This window comes from Elephas maximus, chromosome 16 (genome assembly GCF_024166365.1).
Source record: "Elephas maximus indicus isolate mEleMax1 chromosome 16, mEleMax1 primary haplotype, whole genome shotgun sequence".
NCBI lineage: Eukaryota > Metazoa > Chordata > Mammalia > Proboscidea > Elephantidae > Elephas > Elephas maximus.
Genome location: NC_064834.1, coordinates 73,950,065 through 73,967,134, shown reverse-complemented (window position 1 = coordinate 73,967,134; position 17,070 = coordinate 73,950,065). Strand labels below are relative to the sequence as shown.

Sequence of the window (17,070 nt, the reverse complement as noted above, 5' to 3'; positions counted from 1 at the left end):
GTTCCTAGGACAGATAGTGAAATTCCAAATTTTGTTAGGATTATTCCATAAAATTATTGCTTTCTCAATACGTCCCGCTTTTGAGAACTGGGGTGATAAATAAATCTCCTTCTTATCTATCAGTTGTTTTACATGTGTATGTTCACAGGTGGCGGCGGAGACCAGGGCCGTCATTGCGTGGATGGAAAAAATCCCCTTTGTGCTGGGTGGAAACCTGCAGGGTGGGGAGCTGGTGGTGGCATACCCCTATGACATGGTGCGGTCCCTGTGGAAGACCCAGGAGCACACACCCACGCCTGACGACCATGTGTTCCGCTGGCTGGCCTACTCCTACGCCTCCACCCACCGCCTCATGACGGACGCACGGAGGAGGGTCTGCCACACGGAAGACTTCCAAAAGGAAGACGGGACGGTCAATGGGGCTTCTTGGCACACTGTTGCTGGAAGTAAGTCTCTATCAGTCCTGCTCCTCCTCACGGGGCCAGATGATGATGGACAGCTAGAACAGGGGACCCAATCCCTCTGTATTAGCTTCCTAGAGATGCTGGAACAAAGTGCCACAAACTGGTTGGCTTAAAACGATGGAAATTTATTGCCTCACAGGTCCGAAAGCTACATGTTCAGATTCAAGATGGAAGCAGGGCTATGCTCCCTCCATTGATAGATCTATATATATATCATACAGCACTCAGTTATGATGGGCCCCCTCCTCTGGCTTCTCCTTCTTTCAGAAGCATGCTGACCATGAGACCTCTTTGATGAGCGTATTCTCTTATTTCACGACACTAATTAACATTCATACTGTTTTACTTTGCTCAAGTTTCAGCCTACGTGCATTTCTCAGGTTTGTTTCCACTCTTGGAAAAAGAAGAAAAGTAATAGAAATATTTGTTGCCACGCCTTTTAAAAACATGTACACGCATAACTTGGAGATATTTCAAGTTCGGTTCCAGACCACCGCAATGAAGCAAATATCACAATAAAGCCAGTCACATGAATTCTTTGGTTTCCCAGTATATATAAGAGTTGTTTACACTACACTGTAGTCTATTAGGAGTGTGATAGCATTATGTCTAAAAAAAAATGTACATCAATTAAAAAATACTTTATTGCTAAAAAAAGTCAGCCATCATTGGAGCCTTCAGCAAGTTGTAATCTTTTTGCTGGTGGAGGATCTTACCTGGATGTTGATGGCTGCTGACTGATCAGGGCGGTGGCTGCTGAAGGTTGAGGTGGCTGTGGCAGTTTCTTACAAAAGGCAGCAAAGAAGTTTGCCTCATTGATTGGCTCTTCCTTTTATGAAAGATTTCTGTGTAGCGTGTGATGCCATTTGATAGCATTTCACCCACAGTAGAACTTTCAAAATTGGAGTTGATCCTCTCAAAATCTGCGCTTACTTTATCAACTAAGTTTATGAAATATTCTAAATCCTTTGTTGTCATTACAGCAACGTTTACGGCGTTTTCACTGGAAGTAGATTTCATCTCAAGAAACCACTTTCTTTGCTTGTCCATAAGAAGCAACTCCTCACCTGTTAAAGTTTTATCATGGGATTGCAGAAATTCAGTCCCATCTTCAGGCTCCACTTCTAATTCTAGTTTTCTTGCTGTTTTCATCAACATCTGCAGTTACTTCCTCCACTGGAACCTTGAATCCCTCAAAGTATTCCATGAGGGTCAGAATCAGCTTCTTCCAAACTCCTCTTAATGTTGCTGTTTTAACCTCCTCCCATAAATCATGTGTTCTTAATGGCATCTAGAATGGTAAATCTTCTCCAGAAAGTTTTCAGTCACTCTGCCCAGACACATCAGAGGAGTTACTGTCTATGGCAGCTATAGCCATATGGAATGTATTTCTTAAATAATAAGACTCAAAAGTTGAAATTACTCTTCATCCACGAGCTGCAGAAGGGATGTTGTTTTGGTAGGCATGAAACAACATTAATCTCCTTGTATGTACATCGCCATCAGAGCCTTTGGGTGACCAGGTGTATTGTCAATGAGCGTAATATTCTGAAAGCGATCTTTTTTCTGAGTAGATTTCAACAGTGAGCTTAAAGTATTCAATAAACCATGTTGTAAACAAATATGCTGTCATCCGGGTTTTGTTGTTCCATTTATAGAGCACAGGCAGTGTAGATTTAGTGTAGTTCTCAAGGGCCCTAAGATTTTCAGAATGGTAAATGAGCACTGGCTTCAACTTAAAGTCACCAGCTGCATGTGCCCCTAACAAGAGTGTCAGCTTGTCCTTTGTAGCTTTGAAGCCAGGCGTTGACTTCTCTCTGGCTATGAAAGTCCTAGGTGGCATCTTCTTCCGGTGTAAGACGGTTTTGTCTACACTGCGAATCTGCTGTTGAGCGTAGCCGCCCTTATCAGTGATCTTAGCTGGATCCGTGGACAGCTTGATCCAGCTTCTCCGTTAGCACTTACTGCTCCACCTTGCACATTTATGTTCTTTTCCTTAAACCTCGTGAACCAACCTCTGCTGGCTCCAAACTGTTCTTCTGTAGCTTTCTCACCACTCTCAGCCTTCACAGAATTGGAGAGAGTTAGGGCCTTGCTCTGGATTAGGCTTTGGTTTAAGGGAATGTTGTGGCTGGTTTGATCTTCTATCCAGGCCACTAAAGCTTTCTCCATATCAGCAATAAGCCTGTTTCACTTCCTTATCATTTGTCTGTTGACTGGAGTAGCACTTTTAATTGCCCTCAAGAGCTTTTCCTTTGCATTCATAGCTTGGCTGACAGGTTAGCACAAGAGGCCTAGCTTTCAGTGTATCTTGGCTTTCAACATGCCTTGCTCACTAAGCTTAATCATTTCTAGCTTTTGATTTAATGTGAGAGACGTGAGACTCTCCCTTTCACTTGAACACCTAGAGGCCATTGTAGGCTTATTAATCGGCCTAATTTCAATATGGTACTGAAGGAAGAAGTCCAAGCTGCACTGAAGGCATGGCGAAAAACAAGGCTCCAGGAATTCATGGAATATCCTTTGAGATATTTCAACAAACGGATGTGTTCAGTTGTCCATGCCAAGAAATTTGAAAGACAGCTACTTGGCCAACCAACTGGAAGAGATCCATATTTATGCCTCCTCCCAAGAAAGGTGATCCAACCGAATGTGGAAATTAACAATATCATTAATATCACATGCAAGCAAAATTTTCCTGAAGATCATTCAAAACCAGCTGCAGGAGTATATCGACAGGGAACTACCTGAAATTCAGGCTGGTTTCAGAAGAGGATGTGGAACCAGGGATATCATTGCTGATGTCAGATGGATCCTGGCTGAAAGCAGAGAATACCAGAAGGATGTTTACCTGTGTTTTATTGACTATGCAAAGGCATTTGATTGAGTGGATCATAACAAATTATGGATAACATTGCGAAGAATGGGAATTCCAGAACACTTAATTGTGCTTATGAGGAACCTGTACATGGAACAAGAGGCAGTTGTTTGGACAGAACAAGGGGATACTGATTGGTTTCAAGTCAGGAAAGGTGTGCGTCAGGGTTGTATCCTTTCACCATACCTGTTCAATCTGTATGCTGAGCAAATAATCCGAGAAGCTGGACTATATGAAGAAAAACATGGCACCAGGATTGGAGGAAGACTCATTAATAACCTGCATTATGAAGATAACACAACCTTGCTTACTGAAAGAGAAGACAACTTGAAGCACTTACTGATGAAGATCAAAGACAATAGCCTTCAGTATGGATTATACCTCGACATAAAGAAAACAAAAATCTTCACAACTGGACCAACAAGCAACATCATGATAAACAGAGAAAAGGTTGAAGTTGTCAAGGATTTCATTTTACTTGGATCCACAATCAATGTCCATGGAAGCAAAACCAAATCCATTGCCATCGAGTCGATTCCAACTCATATCAACCCATGGAAGCAGCAGTCTAGAAATCAAATGACATGTTGCATTGGGCAAATCTATTGCAAAGGACTTTTTTAAAGTGTTGAAAGGCAAAGATGTCACCTTGAAGACTAAGTTGTGCCTGACCCAAGCCATGGTATTTTCAATCCTACCGGATGCATGCAAAATCTGAGCAATGAATAAGGAAGACTGATGAAGAATTGACGCCTTTGAATTGTGGTGTTGACAAAGAGTACTGTATATACCGTGGACTGCCAAAAGAACAAACAAATCTGTCTTGAAAGAAGTGCAGCCAGAATGCTCCTTAGAAACAAGGATGGTGAGACTGTGTCTCACATTGGACATGTTCTCAGGATGGATCAGTCCCTGGAGGAAGACATCATGCTTGGTAAAGTACAGGGTCAGTGGAAAAGAGGAAGACCCTCAATGAGGTGGATTGACACAGTGACAGCAACAGAGGGCTCAAACATCACAACGATTGTGAGCATGGCGCAGGACCAGGCAGTGTTTCGTTCTGTGGTACATAGGGTCACTATGACTTGGAACCAACCCAGTGGCACCTAACGACAATTTCAATATTGTCGTGTCTCAGGGAATACGGAGGCCCATCAGAGGTGCAGGAGAGACGTGGGGGAATTGCCAGTCAGTGGAGCAGTCAGAACACACACAACATTTATTAAGTTTGCTGTCTTACATGGCCCAGTTTGTGGCACCCCAAAACAAGGACAATAGTAACATCAAAGATCACTGATGACACATCACCATACCAGATATAATAATAGTGCAAAAGTTTGAAATGTTGCAAGAATTGCCAAAATGTGACACAGAGACATGAAGTGAGCACTTGCTGTTGAAAAAGTGGTGCCGATAGACTTGCTTGACTCAGGGTTGCCACAAACCTTCTATTTGTGAAAAATTCAGTATCTGCAGAGCGCAATAGAGCGAGGCGCAATAAAATGAGGTATGCCTCTACAGGAAACTTGCCATTTCTTCTTGGTTGCACACCAAGCAGAGGCATTTTATTTATCCCCGTGATGGTTTTGCTCTGTAAGAGATCAAAAAATTAATGTAAATCCCTACCTATCAAGAAAATTTCCTAATGGCAAAAAGCACGCTTGCTTTTCAATTGTAGCCATAAGACCTACAAACATCATGAAGTGAAGTACCTCCATTTAATTTTTAAGGCTGCTGTGACTAAATTGCCCATGAACACAGCCAGATCCATCAGTGTCGAGTCAATAATAACGCTTTTAAAAGTCGATGGCCACATAACCACACACGCAGCTTTGTTTTTTTTTTTCCCCCTATCAATTATATTTTCCATTATTTCAGGGACTTAGTGGCTGAGCCATGTGGTGGTTTGAGTCTTTGTTTAATCATCCTTCTTCCTGGTGGCGTAATGAAGTCTGCAGATTCATTTTTTTGTAGATTAATGAATCGTGATTTCTCATTTCCTCCCCTCCCCCTCTGCTTCCTCCGCATGTTTTTGTGGGTGTTTTTTTTTTTTTTTTTTCTCACTCCTTAGCAGAGCGCTGACAGGCATTGGTTGATGGAGGGTGGTGCAGGTTACATCAAGGCACAGTAAATCCCAAAATGCACATCGTTTGTCGTGTGTACATTTGAACTGCCATCCTGCCTCCTCCGGCCACAATGAAGCAGGTCCTGTGATAGCATCAGGCACGCAGAGCTATAAGGCTTGCGTGCTTCCACATTCACTGTTCAAGTTTGTGACAAGGGAAGGATCCAGCCAAAGCGAAGACACAAAGGAACACAATGCTATCCCCACCCACGATGAGGCTTGCAAAGAACTCTCTGGGCCACGCCACATCTCAGGAAATGTTCTCACAAAGTGTTCTCAGCCACGCAACATGTGCCAGAAGTGCTGGGAATCATAGCAGAGCCATCATGGCCTAAGCCTTTTCACCGTTCTTTGGGTTTTTCATCATTTTACCAATCCTTAGTACTGTCCTAACACTGCTGAGGCAAAATGGCAGGCCCTATTTGTAGACAAGGGAGCCTTGGTGGCACAGTCAAGCACTTGTTGCTAACCAAAAGGTCGGCGGTTTGAGCCCACCAGCCACTCTGTGGAAGAAGGATGCGGCAGTCTCCTCCCATAAAGATCACAGCCTCGGAAACCCCATGGGGCAGCTCTACTCTGTCCTATAGGGTTGCATTGAGCCTGGGTCTACTTGATGGGCAGCAGGATTTGTAAATAAGAATATGGGCTTGCAGTGCAGACCTGGGCTCACACCCTGTCTCTGGCCCTTTCCAGATACATGATCCTGGATATGTTTCTTGGTGTTTTTAGCCTCAACTGTCTTATTTGTACATTATGATAGGTTACCTACCTCTGCTGGCTTTGTGGTGGAGATTAAATGACCCAGTGGACACAGAGTGCTTAGGACAGGCCCTGGCTTATGTTTCACATTAATAAACATCATCGTTGTCACTGTTGCTGTTAGTTGCTGTCAAATCCACCCTGACTCATGGCAGCCCCATGCACAGCGGAACAAAACACTGCCCGGTCCCGCACCATTGCTGTGATAGCTGTGGGCCGGACAAGCTTCCGTTATCGGTAGCTATTTTTATCAATTATAATAGAAACTGTTTGTAGAGCTATAGCCGAGATCAGCGTAACTATAGGGAAAATGTAATTAAACAGTTAAAGTCCATAGTGTTGATACTTTTATTCTAAACACAGTGTGTTAAACTGAATTTATTAAAATAGAAAAAACCGCTTCTCTAAAAAGTGCTCACCTCGCTAACTAAGATGTATGAGATGTCCTTGTATGTGTCTGTCTGCGTTGGATCATCTGTTTTAACCCCGCCCCCACCCTGCCCTCACCCCCGCCCCCACATTTGCCCTAACGTAACTAGAACATACTTGATAACTTTGTTCCAAGAAAGTCTCCTGAGTCTCATTCTTGCCACTTTGAATACTGTTTGAACTGTTGTCCGGTTGGCTTGGCAGGTCTGAACGATTTCAGCTACCTTCACACAAACTGCTTCGAGCTGTCCATCTATGTGGGCTGTGACAAGTACCCCCACGAGAGCGAGCTGCCGGAGGAGTGGGAGAACAACCGGGAGTCCCTGATCGTCTTCATGGAGCAGGTGTGGCATGGGAGGTGGCTGTCACAAGGGGGCTTAGCTAAGGAACGGGACGTTTAGGTGGTTGGAAGCATGGGATTTCATCAATGCTTCAGTCCCGGTCAGCCTTCTGGGCCAGCCACAGATAGTGTGGAAAGGAACTCTTCCCACGTTATCAGACCCTAGGAAATGAGTTCTGAGTAAATATTGATGCTCCCACTGGCTCCTGGGAGGTGGAACTAGCTCAAGCGTTCTCCAGTGCTGCCCTGTGGGGTAGGAGTGATAACTGCCCCACTCAGTACTTGTTGGAAAAACAGTCAACGCGCCCAGGCCCCTTCAGGCCTCCTGAGTCACAGCTGCAGGTGTGGGGTGGGTGGCTTGGGAGCAGTTTTAAGAAGCATCTGCTGAGATTCTGCTGTTTAGGGGGTGAGGGGACCCTGTGGTATTCACGCAGAACCTCACTCAAGGGCACACCCATCCTGAGGCACCCATGATTAAACAGGCTCGAAGTTAGTGCTAAAACTAACCAAATAAAAGCCATGCCCCAGGAAAGAGCAGACTAACTGGACATCAGAGGAATAAACAAAAACTAACATTGAACTCCAGGGCTCCCCCATGTATAAGTATTGGTACATGACTACCTTAATTCCCAGCTTTTGCAGGAAGGTAAGTTACTAGGACTGTACACAGAGGTGGCCCCTCCTCCCATGAGTTGTTCTAGATGAGTCAGAAGGACCATTCAGCAAGTGACACAGGCTGCCAGCTCCCTGGTACCTGGTGCTTCCTGGCCACATTGTGTACCAGGGGCCGAGGCTGGCACCAGGGCCTGCATCTCTGTGTAAAGTCCATCCCGGTGTAAAGTCTATCCCAGTGTAAAGTCCATCTGGGTATAAAGTACATCGTGGTGTGAAGTCTATCCTGGCATAACGTACATCCTGGTGTAAAGTCCATCCTGGTGTTAAGCCTATCCCAGTGTAAAGTACATCTTGGTGTTAAGTCTATCCCAGTGTAAAGTATGTCATAGTGTAAAGTACGTCAAGGTGTTAAGTCCATCCTGGTGTTAAGTGTATGCCAGTGTAAAGCACATCGTGGTGTAAAGTACATCGTGGTGTGAAGTACATCGTGGTGTGAAGTATATTCAGGTTAAGTCTATCCCAGTGTAAACTACATCATGGTGTAAAGTATGTCCCGGTTTTAAGTCTAACCTGGTGTTAAGTCTATCTCGGTGTTAAGATTGCAGGGGCCCAGTGCAGCCACCCTGACTCCCCTGGCACAGAAAGGGTGGAACTCATTCTTCCGTCTTAGGAAGCCGTGAGAACACCTTGGAATGCCGTTGTATGGGAGAAGATTCTTCTTCATTTCCACAGACGACAAGAGAGAAGGCCTTGACTATCACAGCCTAACCATTCCGAAGATTTAGCCAAAGCCTCTCCTGTGGGTAAAATGCCCAGGCTTAGTGAAATGTTTAAGAAGGTGATTGGAAATGCTGATATGTCACCTGGGATGGTCACATCATTTTACAGCTGAGCTGCTAACTGAAAGATCGTTGGTTCAAACCCTCAACCACTCTGTGGGAGAAAGATGTGAGAGTCTGTTCCCATAAAGGTCACAGCCTTGGAAACCTTCCGGAGAAGTTCTGCCACATCCTACAGGGTCACTATGAGTCGGAATCGACTCAACAGCGATGGGTTTGGTTTGCTTTAGTATACAGTCCTTAAAAAATTAAATTCCCTTTTTAGTGGATGGATTTTTATGAGCCATCTCAGATCCTCAAGTGTTTTATATCTCTGGGATATTTTGTTTAACTCCAGTGTAAGGACCCAAAAGGAAAGCAGAAGCTAGCGTACCAAATCCACACGAAATAGCGAGTCTTTTAAGCTAAACAAAGCATTGTGAGCTTTCCTGGTGGGACTAGGGTGACGGTAGGTTTATAGGTGACTCTGTTGTGCTGGCTGTCTCCCGAGCTGCTTCTCTTCCCTGAGCAGGTTCATCGTGGCATCAAAGGCACAGTAAGAGATCCACACGGGAAAGGAATTCCAAACGCCGTGATCTCCGTAGAAGGTGTGAACCATGACATCCGAACAGGTAACTGCAAATGTAAAGTATATAAAGTGTCACTCAGTAAGGAACATGCGTTTTCTTGAAGTGTTTACTTGGGTTAAAATCACGGGTTGAATGCAAGAAACTTCTTAAGCAGAGATGGCCCAATTGTCTCTTTCCTCTAATTTCCTACAGAGACCCCTGAGAGCAAGGTTTTTCATCCTGTGCTTTCTGGCTTCTCTTGTCCCTTCCCTGGGCTGGCATGGAGCAGTTGGCCAATGTCTGGGTGCAGTGGAAGTTTCCAGAAGCTGCAGAGGCAGCTCTGTCTCTACAGTGGTGTTATGACACAGGCAGCTTAGCTCCCCAGTCGGGGCAGGATATGGCCAGTGAGTACCTGTACGGGAGTCAGAGGCAGGCTTCTCCAGAGAGGGAGAAGCTGTAGGCTGGAGCAGCCCAGGGCAGCGTTGGCAGCTCATGGAGCAGGTCAGTGGGGCTGCAGTAGAGTGGGGCAACTGGAGGGGTAGGTAAGGAGCAGAGAGAGATGGTCCCTAAGTAGCAGTCCAAGAAGTGTGCGGGCCTCAGGAAACCACTGAACATGATGTTTTAGGAAGGCTCCATTGTCTACAATGCGTAGAGTAGGGTAATAATAAGATCTAACTTTGTTTTTGTGGGTCCTATATGCCAGACACTCTTAAGAGCTTTATGTGTATAAACTCAGCTGTTCCTTAACAACTGTTCTATTTCTTGATGCTCTTGTTACCCCCAGGAGTCCCTGGGTGGTACAAATGGTTAACGGTTAACGTGCTTGAGTGCTAAGCAAAAGGTTGACCATTCGAGTCCACCCAGAGATGCCTCAGAAGAAAGGTCTGCTGAGCTACTTCCAAAAAATCAGCCATCGAGACCCCTGTGGAGCCCAGTTCTACTCTGACACACGTGGGGTCGCTGGGAGTCGGAGCTGACTCAGCGGGAACTGGTAGATGTCATGACCCGTACCTGAGGAAGAGTGAGGCGCACCGAGACGTGAACCAGGGACCCGGTTCCCATCCACTGGGAGGGATCGCGGCTGGTGGTGTTGAAGCCAAGCCCAGGGCTCCTCCTTCACCCCCGTGTTCCTTCTCATTAAGAGGGAGAAGGGGCCTTTCTCTCCCAAGTGTTCACACGTTAACAGCTCCAGTCCCCGCACCAAGACGGTACTTGAGGCTTTGCAGGAATTATGATTCCGTCTGACTGTGAGGAAACAGAGACTCTGGCACCTCAGACAGTGCCAGATGGCCTCTCCTGGGCCTGGTCTGGAAGGCCCATTACAATTTAAATGGATGAAATGTAGCTGAAACGTTGCACACAGTAGACTGCCGGGTAATACCTTGAATCGCACTCTTCCCATTGAGCTGTCCGTTTCTTGGCACAGTGATATTTTCTGAACCTTGCTAATGCCCGTCCTTGAGGCTCTCGCAGCCAGTGACCATGAGGCATCACACTGTGTAACATGACATTCTGGACATTTTGGCCCCTCACAGGCATCCATGCATTCATTCACTCATCATTTGCTTGCTCATTCATTAATTCAACCAATGGACACTGTACAGCAGTAGTGGGCCAGAGACAGTACAGGGTGCCGGAGTTCTTTATGAATGGAGACAGGCTGTCTGATACGGCTCTTCCTAGGACTGGCATTGTCAACATTGCTTATGAGCACCTTTAAAATAAAGTGACTCATGCCAGGACCTGGAACACTCCTTGGACTATTTCATGCCTTATTTGCAAAACACGGATTTTTAAACTGAGTGGGAGTTAAAAAGGCCCTGGGGCCCCATAAGTGGAGACGAGAATACTTTGCCTAATGGACCCTGCATTTCAAGCCCCTGGAGTCAAGGAGACAGTTTTGATGAGCTGATGGCAAACGCATTTCTCTCTCCCTTTATTTTCCCCCTCTAAATAATTTCCCAGTGTATTCTCCTGACAGACAGATTCCATACTTTAACATGTTTATATGTTCCAGCATCTTCCAGAGCTCCACCTAAGCTCAGAATTTGTCTTGATTTCTGTCTGAAGCTCATGTGATTTATTTCAGGAGGGATTTTGCATAAAAGAGAAATATTAAGTGGAATTCCACAGGGAAGGAAGCTAGTGAGAATACTTTGTAAATACACATTGGCCCAGCACAGGCTCAGGACTCCCCATGACTGTTCTTTGTTGGGTGAATACTAATCTGAACTGCTAAGGGGTTGGGTTACCTCTTTTGTCCACAAACGCCCAGAGTTGCCCACTGTGTATTGGCCTCCTTCCAAGCTCCACAGAACACTCACTCCCAAAGGCCAGCCTGTTGCTCAACGGACAGTAACCCAACCCGGGGCCCCTGAGTCTCATGGTGTAGATGGAGTCTAGGCTTCTCTGGGGCCAGGGGTGGAAATGAGATAAGATGAACATCAGCATAAACTGGGGCAATCCCCAACAAGAACATCCGGGAGGAGGGCACCCTGCCAGAAGACAAGAGACTCAGTGCCCAGAAATGGAAACTGCTAGGTGGCAGAGAGAGTCCCTGGGTGCCGAAAACAGTTAAGCACTCAACTACTAGCTGAAAGGTTGGTAGTTCAAACCCACTCAGAGGTGCCTCAGAGGAAAAGCCTGGCTATCTCTTTCTGAAAAGTCACGGACTTGAAAACTCTATGAAGCAGTTTACTCTGCACACATAGGGTCTCCGTGAGTTGGAACTGACTCTACGGCAGCCAAGGACAAGATTGCAGAGTTATCACCCCTTATCCTGACTCAGTGAACCCAAACGAATTCCTGACAATTTCATTCATTCAATACATGCTTTTAAGCACCTACCTTGTGCCAGGAGAGGGATCTTAGGGAGCTAGACGGGTCTGACCTCTGACCTCTAAAAGCATACACATGGAGGAGACCTGCAAGTCTAAAGAAAATGAACAAGTAAGCTGCAGACTGATCGGGGCCCAGAAAGGAAGAAGTTGGGTGATGTACTAGAAGCAGGTGGGGCAGGGGTACACCGTATCAGGCAGCCAAGGAGGGTCCTCGGGGAGGGGGTGACTTTGGTGTTGAGACTTGAAGGACGAGCCAAAGATGGCCTTTACGAGCGAGGAACAGCGCTTCAGTTGGAGGGCAGTAATTACATAAAACCCTGGAGGCTGCAGCGCCACGGGCAAGGGAAGAGCGACCTGCCGTGACGTGGGAGGGTGGCGGGCTCCCCACGCAGGGGCCACCAGCCCTCGTCACGAGTTTGGGGTGACTCCTCAGGCTGCCGGAACACTACCTCTCCCCACCAGCTTGTCTGTTTCTCCTCACGAACAAGTCGTTTGCACCTGGATTTTCTTCCAAGGCTTATCCAGCAGGGGCGTAGGAATGGAACAGGTTGCTTTAAAATTACAAAAAGTAGGTTTCAGTATTAAAAAAGAAACTATAGGACTGAAATAACGTCTCAATGTCTGAGTTTTCAAAGGATGAAGGGGACCCAGCACAGCAGTTGAGGAACAGCATATGCAAAGGCCCAGAGGTCTGAAAATGTGTGTGGGCCATTTAGGGAGCTGCTGCACGGTGTTCAGCGTGGCTGGGACACGGGGGTGTGGAATGTGAACAGAGGGGCCAGGAACTGAAGCTAGATCAGCACAGCCCTGGCTGGGGGGTTTAGGGTTCAAGGAGTGGGTGCCGTGGCTGTGTAAGAAGGAGGCCAGATACAGGGGAGTATAGACTGGGGAGGATGACAGACATGGGGGGCAGGGAGGTGGGGTGCCTCAGTCTCCTGTGGCCACTGTAACAGGAATACCACAAGGGGATGGCTTTAATGAACAGAAATTTATTTTCCCACAGTTCAGGAGGCTAGAAGTCTGAATTCAGGGCACCAGCTCTAGGGGAAGGCTTTTTTTGTCCCCCATCAGGAAATCCTTGTCTCAGCTTCTGGAGTCCCGGTGTTGCTCTGTTTCTTGGCTGTCTCCATGTGGCGTCTGTCTTTCCCCCATTTATGCTTGCTTCTCTGTCTGATCTGCTCCTTTTAGATCTCAAAAGTCACTGGGTTTAAGACACTCCCTACACTGATCCGGCCTCACATAACAAAGAAAATCCTATTCCCAGTGGGATTGCATCCGCAGATGTAGGGGTTAGGTTTGAACATATGTTTTGGGGGGACACAATTCAATCCATAACAGAGGGCATTCTGGATTTGGGGGAAAAAGAGGAATCGCAAAGTCTTCTTAAGACAAGCATAAATTGGGGTCTGATGTGCTGTGAGTGTTCATTGATTGGGGATACCTTTCACCCCTTCTCTGCTCACTGAGTGCCTCCCTTGGGGAGGACCCGGGCTGCCTCTTCCCTGATGTGAGTATGCCCCGAAGCAGGAGACCCCTCTGAGGGTGTCACCTCCAGAGGCCCCCAGCGATCAGCACAGCCTTTGGCCCGCAGAGGACACTTTGGCCTTAAGGGACTTCACCGTGACGTTTGGAGGAGAGAGCACCCACGTTAGCTGAGAGTGTGTTCCACTTCTCGTGTTAGTAGGCGTTTGGCTTCGTAGTCACTCATTTCTCTTCATCCCATTCAGTTTAGCCGATACTAATTGAAGACTTACTATGCGAGACACACTGTTAAATGCTGAAGATCAAGACACAGGCTGTTAAGAAACCTACGGCTTAACACAGGAGCTAAGACAGGAAAAATGGGGGCAGTGGTGGTTCAGTGGTAAATCTCTCGCCTGCCATGCGGGAGACCCGGGTTCAATCCCCAGGTGATGCACCTCATGTGCAGCCACCATCTGTCTGTCAGAGGTGGCTTGTGCGTCGCTATGATGCTGAGCAGGTTTCTACAGAGCTTCCAGACTAAGGTAGCCTGAGAAGAAAGGCCTGAGGTTCTACTTCCAAAAAATCAGCCAATGAAAACCTCAGGGTTCACAATGGTCTGACCTGCAACCCATCACGGGGATGGCCCAGGACCAGGCAGCGTTTCATTTTATTGTGGGTCACCATGAGTCAGAGCTGACTCAGTGGCTGCTAACAACATCCATAGCTGGGGGAGGCGGGGGGCTCGCCTCGGCTCTAGCACAGGTGTTTGTCAGGTGAGTCCCAGGCCCTTCTCTGCCTTGCAGAATCCACGTGTACGTTGTCCTGCAGCTCCAAGTCTCTCCTGGCATCTGGGCCATGGGAGGAGGCGGGGGGACACTAGGACCTCCTCGCAGATGCGTTGGGCTCTCATCCAGTCCCTTTTCTTCAGAAGCACAGAGCCCCACCCTTTTAAAAGTTATTATTCTGCATTTGTGCACATTAAAGGAAGCCAGGAAGCTGCACAGCAATGACTTTTCAATATGGCATTTGTGGTCAGGGCATAACATTTACAAGTTCAAGTTTCACAATGAATGGCTTGTATTGTCACCAAGGAAGGAAACTTAGTGATCATTTCTCCATCTCTGCTCATGTACATTAACAATGTGGGGAACCTGCACCCCAGTCTTCCTTCCTGTTAAAGCCATTATGGCAGCTTCCAAAGAGGAAACCATCTTGGCTCCCCACATGTACTAAGGGTTTGCATCTGCAGAAGCTTGAATTCTACTCCGCCCTCCTGGAAGTCTCTCTGGCTGGCAGGCTGGTCCTGGAATAGGGCTGCTGGTGTCTGTGTTAGGGGACAACTGCTCTCAATCCTCCACGCTGTTTTCTTTTCACAGCCAGCGATGGGGATTACTGGCGCCTCCTGAACCCAGGCGAGTACACGGTCACTGCCAGGGCAGAAGGCTTCACCGCGTCCACCAAGAACTGTATGGTGGGCTACGACATGGGGGCCACTCAGTGTGACTTCATGCTCAGCAAAACCAACTTGGCCAGGATTCGCGAGATCATGAAGAAGTTTGGCAAGCAGCCCGTCAGCCTGCCAGCCAGACGGCTGAAGCTGCGGGGGCGCAAGAGGCGACAGCGCGGGTGAGCTGCCCAACACCTGAGACACAGCCCGGCCGCACAGATCCAAACCAGCCCTGGTCGGAGCTCCACGCTGACTCCACAGCTCACTCTTGTTTTCTCTGTAATCCAAGAAACACCGGAGGGAAGGTGTGCATTGCGAGACTGGTCCCCAAGGTTCAGGCTGGAGGCCAAGGATGTTTTCTTTTCTTTGTTCCATTTATCCAAATAATTTGGGCAGAGCAGCAGAAGAAGGCCAGCAGGAGTGGGAGAATTCAGCAGCCCCCCTGGGAATAGGAGAGAGTTGTGAGCTTGCTCATTTGGGGTCCCCTGCCTGCACAGGGAGGGAAATCGGGGTGTCTCCTCTTTGCGTGACAGCCAGAGCAAAACGTGCACTTGGAAAGTGCTCGGGGAAAATCTCAGCGTTCCAGGGGCCCTGCTGCCTCAGATGTCACCATTCCGGATGCTCACGGGCAAGTGAAGAGATTCTGTGCTCTCTGGCCCTGGGCGCCACGCTGTGCACAGAAAACCTGCACTCTGCTGACAATGGGGACGGCAGCAAGTGAGCAGCAGGGAGCCTCTGAGCCAGCTTAGTTTTCCTTTTCAACAAAGGGTGGTGCTCATGAAAGGGGGTAGAAGCTGGGGTCGCTCAGGCGGGATTGTTAGGCTACAGGCATGCATTGAGCTTGATACATGCGTGCTCCATCCACAGGGGGACCCAAGCTTCCCTGCTGGGCCAGTCACTCCAGGCTCCCCAGGCCAGGAGAGCCAGAGGCGCCAGCCTTCCTAAGTGACCAGAACATGCAGACTGTTCCCCTCTTTGACCAACTAGGGCTTGAAGAAAGAACCAGAAGGAGGCTGACCCACCCTCCTCTTTCTGTTGGAGGGCCTTGCTCCTTTCTTGGGAACTAGTGCTCCCATGTTGGCCTAACACCCATGGGAGAGTTATTTTGAGTGTGTGAATTGTGGGATCTTCCAAATTCAGCTAAATTTGATGAAAAACTCTTAGGAATATGTGTGGCGCATCAGTTTGGGAGGGGTTATGGAATTCCCATGCAAGAAAACGGTTGTGTCTCACTTTGTATTGATGTTGCTGCCTGATCAACCCAGGAAGAATGAAAAAATAAAGCAAAAGGTAAGAGCCTCGTGCTATGTGATTTCCGCGACTTCGGTGGGTAGACTTGTGGACATGCCAGCGTCATGCCCACCACTTCCCTCTGAGGTCACTCACCCTAGATGGAGAAGGCACCTTGTGTGGGGACCCTGCACTCGGCACTGGGGCCGGCAGCCTGTGTTCTCTGCCTCCTTCCAGGAGAGTCGCGTGCGTGGGTGATGCCATCCTGATGCTGTGACCCACTGGTTGCTCCTGGAGGGCCCAGTGAGCATCTTTAGAGAACAGATCCTCTTGAAACTCTTGGATAGTCTTCACAGGAGTTTGGTCAAATTTTTCTGCAAAGATCAGAGAGTAAATATTTGAGGCTTGGCAGGGCACACGGTCTCTATGGCAACCACTCAACTCTGCCATTGCATCGCAAAAACAGACCTAGCTGAACCAAACCAGTGGTCGCTGAGTCAACCCAGACTAATGGCGGCCCCATGTGTAGAACTAGGCTCCATACGGTTATCAGTGGAGGATTTTTTTGAAAGTAGATCACAAGGCCTTTCTCCCGAGGCACCTGTGGGTAGACTTGAACCTCCAACCTTTTGGTTAGCAGCCAAGTGACTTAACCATTTGCACTGCCCAGGGACTCCAGACTATAACATATAAAAATAAGAAGGAAAAGCTTATGTACCCAGATTTATGCTTAGAAATCAATGTTTCAGTGTTCGTCTTACTTAGAAATGATCTAGGTATCTGATGATTATCCATTAATTAATGTAATTTATTATCTGTCCAAGGGTTTAAATTACCTAAAGATCTTAGAAATTATCTTCAAGCAGACATACTACAAAATATTACAATCGAAATACAGAGTTTGTCAGGGTAATGATTCAATTTAGGTGCATACAAATTGACATTTTTCAATGTCTTACACAATGTTAACTTACTTGATCCGTATCTTAGTTATCTAGTGTTGCTATAACAGAAATACCACCAGTGGATGGTTTTAACAAACATAAGTTTATTCTCTCACAGTCTAGCAGGCTAGAAATCCGAATTGAGGAT

At 47.3% G+C, this 17,070-nt stretch overlaps 1 protein-coding gene across 1 annotated transcript in view; it reads left to right on the top strand.

Annotated features, from left to right (window-relative positions):
• The window catches only part of CPXM2 (carboxypeptidase X, M14 family member 2), a 126,203-nt gene extending 109,500 nt beyond the window's left edge, over positions 1-16,703 (top strand). Inside the window, exons 11-14 of the mRNA XM_049854953.1 lie at positions 149-446; positions 6,860-6,999; positions 8,961-9,060; positions 14,678-16,703. Coding sequence (XP_049710910.1) covers positions 149-446; positions 6,860-6,999; positions 8,961-9,060; positions 14,678-14,931 — 792 coding nt within the window. The 3' untranslated portion in view covers positions 14,932-16,703. The remainder of the gene's footprint in view (positions 1-148; positions 447-6,859; positions 7,000-8,960; positions 9,061-14,677) is intronic.
• The last annotated feature ends 367 nt before the right edge of the window (positions 16,704-17,070 follow it).